General features: G+C 47.3%; 1 protein-coding gene across 5 annotated transcripts in view; it reads right to left on the bottom strand.

Annotated features, from left to right (window-relative positions):
- MGAT5 (alpha-1,6-mannosylglycoprotein 6-beta-N-acetylglucosaminyltransferase) overlaps nt 1–13,389 on the bottom strand; it is a 330,917-nt gene that overhangs the window by 13,246 nt on the left and 304,282 nt on the right. For all 5 annotated transcript variants that reach the window (XM_070240751.1, XM_014732437.3, XM_070240750.1 and 2 more), the window contains one exon: nt 10,707–10,781. In XM_070240751.1, the coding sequence (XP_070096852.1) occupies nt 10,707–10,781 (75 nt within the window). The remainder of the gene's footprint in view (nt 1–10,706; nt 10,782–13,389) is intronic.

Below are 13,389 nucleotides of genomic sequence, written 5' to 3'. Positions count from 1 at the left end.
GGACATACTGAGAAGGGAAAGCAGCAGAGTGAAGGGGGTGTCTAGTGTGTTTCCATTTCTGTCGAGCACTGCGGCAAGAGACAAAAAGATACACACACACGTGCATTGCTCCCGGACGAATCTCTGGCTGGCGTGGGCACTGCTGAGAAGGGGAAGGAGTAACAGGGTCGGGCGTGGTAAGGAAATTTACTTTTCAATGTAAGTCCTTCCGGAATATTTTATTTTTCCTCCTGTTTCCTTTCCTCACTCTGTGTAGACAAGGAGCTGATGAACAATCCCAGGGTCGGGGCTTCCAGAACTGGTGCATGTGCCCAGAGGAAGCGTTTCGCGCCCCACCCTGCTGGTCATGTGGAGCGATGCTAAAGGAGGGCATGGCACTGCCGGGTCCCTTAGCAGCGAGGTGGGGGCAGCCTGGGAATGCAGGCCAGGCTGCATCCAGGAGGGGCCTTTTGTATTGATTGCATTTTTGTTTTTAAACCATGCTTGTTTACTTTTAGCGAGCAAAAGAAATCGGAAAAGAACACAGCTGAGGGTATACCCTGCCTTTCCCTTTTAGTGGCCGTGAACCTTTGGGCAAAACACGTAATGTTCTGAAGCCTCAGTTTCCTCATCAGAAAAACGAAGACGATGATACTGACGATTTCTACAGCTTGTTTCTCCCTCCTCCTTCCTGAAGGAGGCGATGCTGTTACACGCTGAGAAAGGCAGCAGGCAGGCAGTGAGCACTCATTGCTAGCCTCTGTTCTAGGCCCCCTCACATCCAGGATCTAGACCCCGTCAAGTAAGGCTAACCCCGCGTGCTCCTCCACATCAAGCGATCCTATGATGAAGGACGCGGCCGCTTGAGCCTGAGCGGGTTTGGTGGTTAAGCAGCAGAAATCCACCACTGCATGGTGGTTGGGAAACGTAGAACCTGCATCCTATCAGCTGAAGACAGGAGATTCCGGAAGGGTCTCATAATTCAGAGATGATAGAAATACACTGGTTTATTTAAAGATATTAAGGTCCGGCGTAATAGTCTGAAAGTGATGTATGGTGGTTGGGTGGGCAGAGTGTCCTACCTCACAGCCCTGGGCACCACCAGAGACGGACAATTCACTGGGCTGAAGACCCTTATCTGACTCCTCGATTCATGCTGATCCTAAGCAGAATCCACACGCTTGCTAAGCCTCAGACAGCACAGTGACGCTGGCCTGGATGCTGTTACTAAGGGTGACGGCATGGACCCGGGGTCCCCTGAGAAGGAACACAGTGTTCACCGGTGGCTGTCACTCTCTTACTTGGCAGTATATGGAAACTTACTGGCTGGCCTTTGATGCTCTGTCCATCCCACAAGAATGGCCATCATCAAACAGAAAGAAGGAGAACACGCAGTGATGAGGGCAGTTCTTGCTGATCAGAGCCGAGTGAGTGCATGGATGTTTGGAAAACGTTAAGTGTTGCTTTGTTGTTTGTTTTTCTGGCTGGCTAATGCAAGCAACTTTGTTTATAATTCTTAAGGCCCAATCTCATAACTTCTACAGCCTTTAAATATTATAATAGATTTTAAATCCAATGTACACCAAAGCCTACTGTGCGACTGTACAGAACAGGCAAACCACCAGGAATCCAGACCAGATCATGCCGTCTAGCTCACTGGAAGCCAAGTGAGAGATCTCCTCTCTGTGCCTCTAGGACTTAGCTTGGCCCAACCCTGGATTAGGCTGGGGAACTGGAAACCCATGTTGAAGGCTCAAACTCTCGCTTTTATAGCTTGTAAAAATAATCATAGACTGTCTCTCCTTATAGGACACCTACAGGCAGTTAGAGCTGAGGGCCACATCTCTACACTTGCTGAGTCTGAGAGGCCCTACGGAGCCCAGCACTTCGTCCCGAGCAGGGCAAGATGGCACCATGAGGTCTACACAAAGGGGAGTGCCCTCAAAGCTCACTGCAGGGTGGATCTGCCCATTTGATCATTTCTCAGTAAACCACAGCAGCCGACATCTTTGAAGTTCCCTTCCTGAGGTGAGCTTAGCTAAATTTCACAGAACTCTGGTGCTCCAGGCACCCTTGCTCATGGCTCACCAGGAGCTGGTCTGGCATCCTCTCAGTAGTCTGTTACGGGAGCCAGGAGGATCGGGAATAGTAAAAATGGCAGAACTTAAGACTTGGTGAACCATCTGGAAAGTCTGAAGGTGATAAAACTGAACAGAGGGAGGCCTGAAGGTGTCCCCACGACACCAGATACGGCAGGAGGGAGCGCGAGGATCTGGGTTATTATTCTGGCCCCAGCTGGGGGTCTTCACCACTGTCCCTCAAGCTCTCGCTGCCAGCTTTCACATCTAAATTGAGATAATATCATTTGTCCTTCAGTCCTTATATAGTTCCTGTGAGATAAAATGAGGTGACTCCTAAGAAGGTGCCTTGACATGTTAAAGATCATATTCCAAGGCAGCCAAGTAGCTGCCAGGGTCCAGAGGCAAAAGTTGAGTGGCCTGAATTACATACGACAGTCGCTCACAAGAACCATCTCTTTGCCCAGCTGCTTGCAGGACACAACTGAAACGGCAGCCCTGTCATAAGTCTCTCCTCACCCCTACGGGCAAGCTCAGGAAGGCTGGGGGGTCTTCTTTTTCATGCAACCTCGGCATGGGCGAACATGGCAATGCCAACTTGTCGTGTCTCCTGCTATAAGCACTCATTCTTTTTTTCATCAACAAATACTTGCTAAGAAGCAGAAAACATAAGGGTTCGGAGCCTGGACTGCCTGGGTTTGACTATCAGCTCCTCCATTTACTAGCTGAGTGATCTTGGCTACTTACACGATCTTTCTTTGCCTCAGTTTCCTCAACAGTAAAATGAAGAAAATATCAACTGTTACTTCATAGAGCTATTGAGGGGATTAAGATAACGATAGTGTGTAAAGTGCCCAGAAAAGTGCCAGATATAAATAACATGATCTATAAGTTGGCTGTTACTGTTCCTATGTGCAAGGGACTTTTCTAGGCTCTTGGGGGTGACTTGGTGACAAAAGGGAACCCAAACCCCTGCCTTCATAGAGCTTATAACCAGTGAGGAAGACAGAAAAACAAAAGAAATAAATTCTTAAAAGGTGGTAAGTGCTCTAGAAAAGAACGAAGTGAGGAAAAGGGGTTGAGACAGTTGGGGGAGAGGGCGTCCAGAGACGGTGTCATTGAGAAGGTGACATTTGAGAAAAGACCTGAGGAAGTAAAGCGGTGAGCCACGCGAGTCACAGGGAAGAAGACTCCGTGCAGAGGAAAACTCAGCTCAGAGGCTCTGACGACAGAGCGAGCGTGTCTAGCAGATTCCGGGAGGAGCAGGGAGCTGTGTGTCGCTCGAGCAGAGGACGTGTGATGGGGTCTGGGAGGTCTAGGAGTCAGTGCATGCAGCTTTGGGGGACCAAGTAAAGCTCTGGCTTTTCCTTGGAGTGGGAGGGGGGCCCCTGCAGCGTTCTGGGCAGAGGAGCAAGAGGATCTGTTGTGCTGAGAACAGACGGCAGGAGGAGAAGCAGAGACAGTCAGGAAGCTAGCAACAGTGCAGGACAGAGAGAATGGCCTCGGACCAGACCCAGGCATCTTAGTTCCACAAACCTCCGTGAAACACTCACATCATACATTGGCTTCGAAGGTGTTTTGATTCATCCATTCAAAACTTTACAAATGACTGTTAAAGCCTGTGCTGGAAATATGAACATGAATGAGACTGTCTCTAGGCTCAAAGGCTCAGCGCACGGTCTAGTAAAGAGAGGCTGACATTTCAAAAATTATAGAAAAGAACAAAACAGACATCCAAACAGGATGTAAGGGCCACTTAGAAGGGGAAAATAATTAACTGTGTAGGGAGGGGAAGCATGATGGTGGTAGCAATCAGAGAAGGTTTCCAGGAAATAGGGTCTTTTAGGTGGGATTTTGTAGGCTGAATAGGAGTTAGTGGCTTATCACAAACATAGTGCTTTGCAGATAATTGGTGTTCAATAAAGAGCTATTGAACTGAATGGTTTTGGCATCCTGGGGATCTGACAGTAGTATAAGCAGAAAAGGACAATATTCTAACCCAGAGAGGCTTTATACAGCCAGAGTGAGAGAAACAGTAATTTCCAATCTCATTAACAAGCCCACTTAGAACACAGAACATCTACATTCCTCTTAAGCAATGATTTTAACCAGTCACCAAACTTCCCTGAATTTGCTTGACTATTCTAAAATTTTCATGCAGTAACTGTAATAAGAAAGGTTTATTAAGCAACAAATTTATACAACCGTGAAGAAGTAAGAATGCTGCCTTTGTGACAAAGGATAAGCAATAGCATGAAAAAAAATTCACACAAGTACCAAAAGAGCCAGAGAAGATGGGGTGCAGGCCGTTCCCGGGAGAGAAGCACTGGGTGCAGGGGCTGGCTTGTCCCTCCCTCTTGGTTGTACATGATGGGATCTTTTCTACAAACTCTCTACCCCCACCCAGTCCCGGCCAAACCTTTAAGAGTTATGACGCCCACAACACATGAGGCCAAATGGATTTCTGCAGAAACTCACATTACCTGGAACCAGGAACACAGGTTCAGATACAGGGTCTGGAGGAAGTAAGGTCAGGAATTTGCAAAAAAAAAAAAAAAAAAAAAAAAGGTGGGGAGGGAGGCATGTTCCAGGCCATCAGATTGGGGTTTGGGCTAATTTCAGCTACTTGAGAGGTAACGGAAACACTTGTTATTTACGTCAAAGCTGGGAAATCCAGGCTTTGGCACAGAAAAAGTGTTCAATAAAGACTGACTGGCTGGATCAAACACATTTCAGTTGCTTGTTGGTGCCCACCGTCCTCAGCCTGTGTTGCCCTCAAAAGAAGTGGCCTCAGTCCACTGGGTGGCCCCCAGGGCTGGTTCCCAGCAGAGGGTGTGAATTTGTGTTTCCACAAGGGCCACAGACAAGGTGGCTGTGAAGCCGGATGCAGCGACTCATGCCCATGGATCTCTCTACACATGCAAATCAACGAGTCAACACGCTCACTGCTGAAAGAGCCAAATATAAACCTCCTGCATTCCACCCTCTTCCACTGGAGTCTACCCAGGAGAAATGAAAACATATGCCCATACGCATGTGATTGTTCATGGCAGCGCTCTTCACAAGAGCCCAAAGGTGGAAACGCCCCAAATCTCCATCAGCTGGTGAACGGATAAACCAACTGTGGTACATTCGTCCAATGGAATACAATTTAGCAATAAAAGAATGAATGAGGACTGATACATACCACAATGTGCACGAACCTCACAAACATTACGCTGAGTGAAAGAAGCCAGAAATCTCCTAGAAAACGCAAATCTACAGAGACAGACCACGGATCAGTGTTTTCCTGGGGCAGGGAGCAAGGGCTGACTGCAAACAGGCTCAAACAAGCTTTTTGGGGTGATGAAAATGTTATAAAACTAGGTTGTGGCTGTAATTGCACAACTCTACCAATGTGCAAAAAACCCTTGAATTGTACTCTTACATGGAGTCAATTTTATGGTCTGTAAATTACATCTCAATGAAGCTGTTTAAAACACACATCTTGGTGGGTTTCTGGGCTCCTGCAGCAAGTAGGGAAGGATTTCAGAGGACCTAGTCTGAGCCAGGTACTGTTTTTAGCTCCAAGATGTATTGATCTGTTCATTCCTCCACCAACCCTATGGGGTAGGTGGTATTATCCCCATTGCACTAACGAGGAAACAGCACGGAGAAGTTAAGGAACCTTGCCCAAGGTCACAGAGAGAGTGGGAGCAGAGCTAGGTCGTGAACCTGGCAGTCAGACTCCAGGGTCCAGCACTTAATCATTACCCGCCCAGTCTCCCCGGGATCAGGAATGGCAAACAGCAGCTGTTGATTTTTCCAAAGAGCAAACATTCCCCAAGCTAGTGCCAACCTTCTCCCCTTCCCAATTCCTCTTCCTCTTTCCCTGAAACCTGTCACCTCGAGCATTCCCCGACCCTGGTCTATCCAGATGGACTCCCAGGCTTGTCCTCGCATCTACAACACTCCTAGGAAGTTCAGATTTCCCAGGAGCTGAAGCTCGTGGTTCCACAGCAGCTCCTGGAGCTGTTAACTCTTTCTTCCCCTCCCTATCTCCAGAATGCTTATTACATGAATCACAGAGCTCTTTGCTAAATAATCTGAGCACCATCACCCTGTATATTTACAGGGTCTTTATAGGGAGCAGAAAATAGAATTGAAGAGCCTATGTATGGTTCCCAGAAATCAATCTGAACATTGCCCTTCCTTCAAAAGAAACTGCTGTGCTCTCTGGCCTGAGGCAAATACCCAAATCTTTTCCAAGAAACGCATAATGAGAACCGTAACAAGCCCAGATGCTCTGGGGTTAGGGAAGAGCGGCCTCTTGATCTTAGATTACAAGGGATTTTTGCCTTGGCACCAACTCCCCCACTGCTGGAGAGAGCTCCTCTTCTGGAGAGCTGATTTAAAAGAGCGTGCAATCCAAATCAACACTGTTAGTACAGTAAAGCGGGCGCGTTAAGGGGAAAAAGCACGTGGCTTTCCTGAAGCCAGGATTCGTTCCCACTGGGTGCTCCTGCCCAGGTGGCTGGGTGTGAGGTAGGTATCCTGCTGTCAACTGCTCCACTGGACACTGAAGCCTGGGGCCTTCTCAGCCGCGGTCCATTGGCTTCCTCTGGCTCCTCTGCCCTGGCGGAGCGTGATGGACAACCTTGAAACGGTTCCAGGATGAAAGCTTCCTTGCTCCTCTTGCAGATCACATGGAGGACTCTGAAGGCGGAGATCAGCCTAATTAGGGCTCCTCCTAGCTCAAGGGATGGGAAGCCTGGGCTGGCGCCTCCTCTTCGGAGCTCGAGCCTGTTCTGTTCATACCAGAAAGACTTCTCTCTCCAGTCTCATTGCTCTTTGAAGACATTCTTCTGGCTGCAAAAACACTGAACACCCCAAGCTCTAAAATACTGGGACCTAGAGTTGACCATTAGATGGAGAAGACCCAATCTGTGAACCAATCGGGTCTTGGCTTCCCATCTTCCCTCTGGAGTTGGGGAACATTATGACTTCCATAGGACCCTCCCCAGAGGCTTCGGATAAACTCAAAATAGGCCCCCTTATTGCTCATTTAGGAGCACTGAGAGAACGTTTAATAAGAAAGGGAGCATTTAATAAGAAAGGTCCAAACACAAGATTCCAAGAACAATTTTTCTAAAATGCCAATCTGACAGCATCAGTGCCTCTCATCCTGTGTTAAAACCTTTCTTTAGCTTCCCGTTGTTGCCGAATCAAACACGAATTTTCAGCTGAGCCTCAGCAACTTTTTTTCTTTTTTTTAAAGATTGGCACCTGAGCTAACATCTGTTGCCAATCTTTTTTCTTTCTCCCCAAAGCCCCCTAGTACATAGTTGTATATTCTAGTTGTAGGTCCTTCTGGTTGTCCCACGTGGGCCGCTGCCTCAGCATGGCTTGATGAGCGGTACTAGGTTCACGCCCAGGATACGAATGGGCGAAACCCTGGGCTGCTGAAGCAGAGTACGCAACTTAACCACTCGGCCACTGGGCTGGCCCCTCAGCATCTTTTTCTGATCTGTCTCTTCCACTCGACTCATCTGTCACATCGCCTCTCTTCAGTCACAGGCAAACTTCCAATAACTCCCCACAATTTCTCTTTTTCCCAGGTCTTGCATCTTCACTTGTACGGTCTCCCCCACAGGCCCAGTTCGCCTTCAGGACTCATCTACTCATCTTGCAAAATGAGTCAAATCTTACAGATAAGACTCTCCTCGTCTTTTCCTGCTCCCCACTCTGCAGGCTGAGTTATGCCATCATACGCATCCTAGTTATATCACTGTCACAGGGCATAATCTAGAGCAGTGGCATTGCCTGGGGGACTTGACTGGCTTCTTTGTGAAACATGAAGCTACCTCAGAACAGGCGCTCACCCTTCGACGTCTCCCCCACCCACGATTCCTAGTGTCCTAGTGTCCCACAGCACATTTCCGCGGACAAATATTTGCAGATTATATGAATGAATAAATAATAGCAAGCAAAAAAGAACGCTCTGGATTTCTGTGAACTGCAGAGCTCTGTACAAAAGTCCGTGTCCAGGAGGTAGAGTGAAAGGGCAGTTTTATTAGCATCTTTTCCAGAAGACAGTTTAGTGACATGTTTTCCCAATCATAAGGTCCAAGATGAGCTTCCTGGTTCCTGCTACACATGAATAAAAGTGCACACACTCACTCATTCATTTGTTCATTCCTTCAAGTCGCAGTTACTATGCACCTACTGTGTGCCAGGAGGGGGCTAGGCACTTGGGATACAGAGGTGGCCAGGCTGGGCGTGGCCCTGCATTATGGAGCATTTAGTGAGGTCTATTTGGGGAGCGGGACCCTCCTGTTTGAAAGGCAGCCTAGTCACAGATTTACAGAGAACAGGCCAGATGAGAACTTTTAAAGACTGGCTGGGATTCAAGTCTTAGGGAAGATAGAAATAAAAGCCTTCAAATAAACTTGATAAAGAGTCCTTTTACACGTGGTGGTGAGTGACTATTTTCCCTGAGAGGAAGTAGAGACAGGAAAGGACAAAGTAGGTTTCAGAAGCAGCTGCCAGGACCCCGGGAAAAATCTCAGACAGCTTCCCGTGAAGGTGGGAAGAGCTGCAGGGTCCTAAAACGCACTGCCAGAGGCGGCCGCTGCAGCACCTCTCTGCGCCTTCAGGAAGAACCAGCACCTCCCGGGGGTCAAGAAGATGGGAAGTATGGCGCGTGGCCACGCCACCACCTGAGGCCCCGGCCTTGACATTGCTACAGGCCTGGGCACAGACCAAGCCAGCATCAACCTCGATTCCACGACATGTCAGTCCCGTGACTGTATTCCCCAGAGAATGGAGTTATTACTGTCACCTCCCAGGATTACCGTGAGGAGTAAACGAGATTATGCCCTGTGACGGGCTGGGTACACGTTGGCATAAATGGTTGCTAGAGTTAGGATGATGATTCTGTCATTCTTAATTTAGGGGTCAAAAACTGAATGAGGTAATGATTCACAAGTTTAGTTCTCATGGTAAAGTCTAACGAGTAATATTGTACAGTATATTATATAATAATATAACATGCTTATATAAGAATACATAATATAATGATATGATAAAATATAATACATTAAGTGATCAACAGCATAGTTTGCATTTATTAAGCAGTGTGCCAGCTCTGTTCTAAGCACTTCCTATGTACCAGCTCATTTCATCCTCACACCAGCCCTGTGAGGGTCTATTATTACCCTTATTTTACAGGGAAGGATACTAAGGCACAGAGAGTAACACGTCCAAGTTATAGATCCAGAGAGTCATGCGGGTGTGACGAAGCCAGGTGGCTGGGCTGCAGAGCATGCCCTCCTGCCACTAAGAAACACCCAGAATATCAGATCCGCCACCCTGAAGCCTGTGCCCCGGCTCTCGCTCTCCAGCAGCTGCACCCAGGACTGTCCACTGCTCTCCACAGTCTGTCACCTCCAATCTTTCCCTTGAAACCTACCTTGGACCGACTCTACAATCTACGCCTACTTACATTTTCAACATACTGTTTCTATTTTCAGCCCGCACAATCCTCATCCCCTATTGTGTAAAGATCTCTTGATCACCCCAAGACACTCTGCTTTGCCCTTTAAGAGGAGCCCCTTATTTCTGGAATCTGGTCAAGGAGTTCACACTCCCGAAACCATGGGGGTTCTGAATCTGTCTGTTTTTAGCTCTGGGTTGCTTTTGAAGCCTAAGGAATTAAAACATTATAAAATGATGGCAATGACATTATTGGCCTTTACTGCTATGAGTGCAAGCCAGAGTTTCCAACCTCTGTTGGGGGTGGAGAGACCCCTGGAGTCCTCCTCTGCTTTGGGACTGAAGTCCTGCTTTTTATCTGTTTCATATACTTAGGTTTCATGTAAAGTTGCATTTGAAAAGGGGTCCTGTTTTAAAAGATGTTTGAAAGCCACTAAAAAGTCCTAACATATTTGGAATTAATGGAACTTATAAAGGACTGCTTAGAAACCATTGGTTTCAGTTCTTGCCTTTTTCAAACTTTTTTTTTCCTTTAGGAAGATTAGTCCTGAGCTAACATCCGCTGCCAATCCTCCTCTTTTTGCTGAGGAAGATTAGCCCTGAGCTAACATGCGTGCCCATCTCCCTCTGCTTTATACGTGGGATGCCTGCCACAGCATGGCTTGAGAAGAGGTGAACAGGTCTGTGCCCAGGATCTGAACCAGTAAACCCCAGGCTGCTGAGGCGGAACATGTGAACTTAACACTGCACCCCCGGGCTGGCCCCAGTCCTCGCCTTTTTTAGGGTGAGAAATGAAGATGAGGCAGGACCAGAGAGCCGCCGCTCTGTCCCTGTCCCCACCCAAGTCTTTCTGATGCTCCTCAGAACCCACTCAGGGCACAGGTCTGATGGGCAAGGAGGCCTGCATCTTGACCATGCAGTCTCTCCCATTTTAAGTTTCCATTTGACCTTCTGCCATCATAAAGAATATTCTTACCCCAAGGAGAGATTGACTCCCTTGGATGACCATGACAGGGCATACTTTAAAATTTCAACAAGGCATTAGCAGCTTCTGGAGCCTTCCAAAGCAAGAAAACAACAAAGAAACATGATGAGCTCTTAACTGTTCACAAGAGCCCTCTGGGGTAACAGGAAGCAGGACACGGCAAAGACAGATGAACTTCCGAAGAGCCTCACCTGTTTTTCAATGAAAGCATTGATTCTCTGCAACATCCCCTCACATGTGAATTCATATGGCATGTACGGCTCAATCTGCGGAGACAGAACACAGTAACATGAAAGAGGAGGACGCAGGATATGCCACTCTTACCTAGTCCTCCACTGACTCATTCACACTCAGGTGCCAACACCTGCAGGCAGCCTCGAGAGCGGCTAAGACTATGAACTTGGATGTGAACAGACTTGGGTTCACAACCTCACTCGGCTCCTTACTAGCTGTGGGACCCTGAGCAAATTACCTACCATTTCTGAGCCTCAATTCTTCATGTATAAAATGGGGATAAGAAAAACCCACCTCTTTTAAACTGTGGTGAAGATTAAATGGAAAAAAACCCAGGGTACAGTGCCTAGTTCAGTGTCTAGCACATAGTGGGTATACAACAAAAGGTGAGGAGTATCACTTGTTAGAAGGTGAGCTCCATGGGGTGGGGTCCATGGCTGCTGGGTCATCTCTACATCCCAGTGCTGGGCAGTGTGACACGCAGGAACTTAGCAAGTCTCTGTTGAATGAATGCATGCTTCCTAGGCTGAGAAAGGCACATGATCAGTGGTTTGAGGACCCGTGATGGTGACAAAAGCATCGGTCTGTTTCAGTAGGTGAGGTTAGCATGTACCCAAAGAACTCATGGTGCAAAAACAGAGGAATAAACTACACAAGGAGTTTAGCTAGAGGCTCTTTGGAGGCTAGAAGGTCAAAGCAGACTTCTGCTCATGCTGGGCTTCTAAGACCAGCTATGGATCTAGCAAGCCAAGACTGAGGGGTCTGAGATGTGGAAGATGCTCCAGGTGGAGAAAGTAGTGGGAAATTAGACACAAAAGAAGGACAGCAGGAGGGAAGACTTCGGGATCATGGAGGCTGGTGAGACAAGGCTGGAAAGAGGGTCACTGGATTTCCACAAAAAGATTTCTACACTAAGGAGCCTACACTTTATTTGAGGGTAGCAGGAAACCCTAGAAGGTGCTTCACTGGGGTGGGAGAGGCAATCTGATCAATATATTGTGACATCTGAGGCAAGGGGAGGAAATGAGGGTTTGATCTCTGCTGTATGGTGTCTCAGCCAACACCATGAGCTATGAGGCCTGTTTTTGGGGCAGCCAGCTAACATTACCAATTTGAAATGGAAATTTCATGTGGGATAAAATTACCGGCAATGCAGTCTGTTACAGCTTCAGAGAGCCCAAAAGCACTTCTCAGCAAGAGGATAGAAGGGTACATTCACCATCTCCCTCTTAAGTCTACTCTTGCCTATCTCAAATCTACAGAGCGGAGAAATGGACAAAACACCTATGAGTTTAAACCTGCTGAAAATGGGACAATTGACAGAGAAGGTATCCTTCTGTGGATAGCCAAGAAGTTGGTCTCAAGGTATCTTCCTTCTTTTCTGTGTGTGTTGACTCACACATTACATTTGAAGTCTTCTTCAACCATGACTGTTAATTCCATACCATATCTTCAAATGCACAATTAGATGGTGCATCACACAGGTTGAATCTCAGTCATCCCTGCCCACATCCATCCAGAGAAGCCGAAAGAGGCTAAGCCATAAGCATTACAATATCAGGGCAGGACTATTCTGCAAGAACAGAATCTTGTCCCTAGACAGTTCATCTCAGAAAAGCTCAATACGTTGAAAAACTAACTTCCATGTCCCAAGCTTGCTCCTTTTCATCTCAAGCTTTTGCACTTGCTGTGCCCTCTCTGATCCAGATGTAGCCTTTCATGCCAAATGTAAAATTTTTCTTTTAAAGGATATTTATTTACTCAATCTGTGGGTGATTCCAGAAGCTTTCTATAACTGGCCTAGAGATACGTCTCCCCGCAAAGGTTCACAGAAGGAACAAAAAGAAGCAACAACAGAAGACTTGGCATATTGGGCTCATTTATGAGGGAACAAGTAGAATTTCTAGAGTGAAATAAACATCACTGGCCATCTGTCGTGAGATCAACAGATCCAGTTATGTGGTGGGAAGCAGGCTGAATATTTGAGGGCCAGTCCTACAACCTACTTCAAAGGGCATCCATTAGAAGTGGATGAATTAAAACAAAGGGCTCAATGCATTAAATACAGAAAAATGGCTCTTCCTGTGTCCTTCTACGAACCAAACTGAGCTTAACCAAAGGGATGCTGACTCATTAATTGTTTTGTGGCCAGTTCACTGTTTTAAAGTATATGGAGCCAAACAATTTTCCTATAAAGGAAATACAAAACAAGGAAACTGTATTCTTAATCCACCTCTGCCTGTGAGTTCCACTAGCCCTTCTGCTGTAGACGGGAACAGGGCCCTCTGTGTGGGAAAGCTCTGCAGACGCCTGGCTTCAGGGATAAACAGCACCAGAAAGCCTCAGATGTAGGAGTTGTTGCACACATTGGGGGTGTGTGTGTGATAGTTTTCTGCATGACAGTCCTTCAGGAACAGTCAAAGGTTCTTTAGGGGATGGAATAAAAGGAATGTTGAAACCACATCCAGTCACTGAGAAACCCAAGTCGGGCCAGTCGTGGAGAAGCAGGAGGAGTGTTCTTGGTCATCCTGCTTTGTGGAAACAGGACTGTTGCTCACACGGCCGTGGAAGGATGACGGCAGGCTGTACTGTGTAGTTCCCACTGGCCTCGGAACTTTCCAATATCTCCCCACCTTCTCC

The sequence above is a fragment of the Equus caballus genome, chromosome 18 (genome assembly GCF_041296265.1).
Source record: "Equus caballus isolate H_3958 breed thoroughbred chromosome 18, TB-T2T, whole genome shotgun sequence".
NCBI lineage: Eukaryota > Metazoa > Chordata > Mammalia > Perissodactyla > Equidae > Equus > Equus caballus.
Note: the sequence above shows the minus strand (reverse complement) of the source record. Positions and strands in the feature narration are given on the sequence as shown.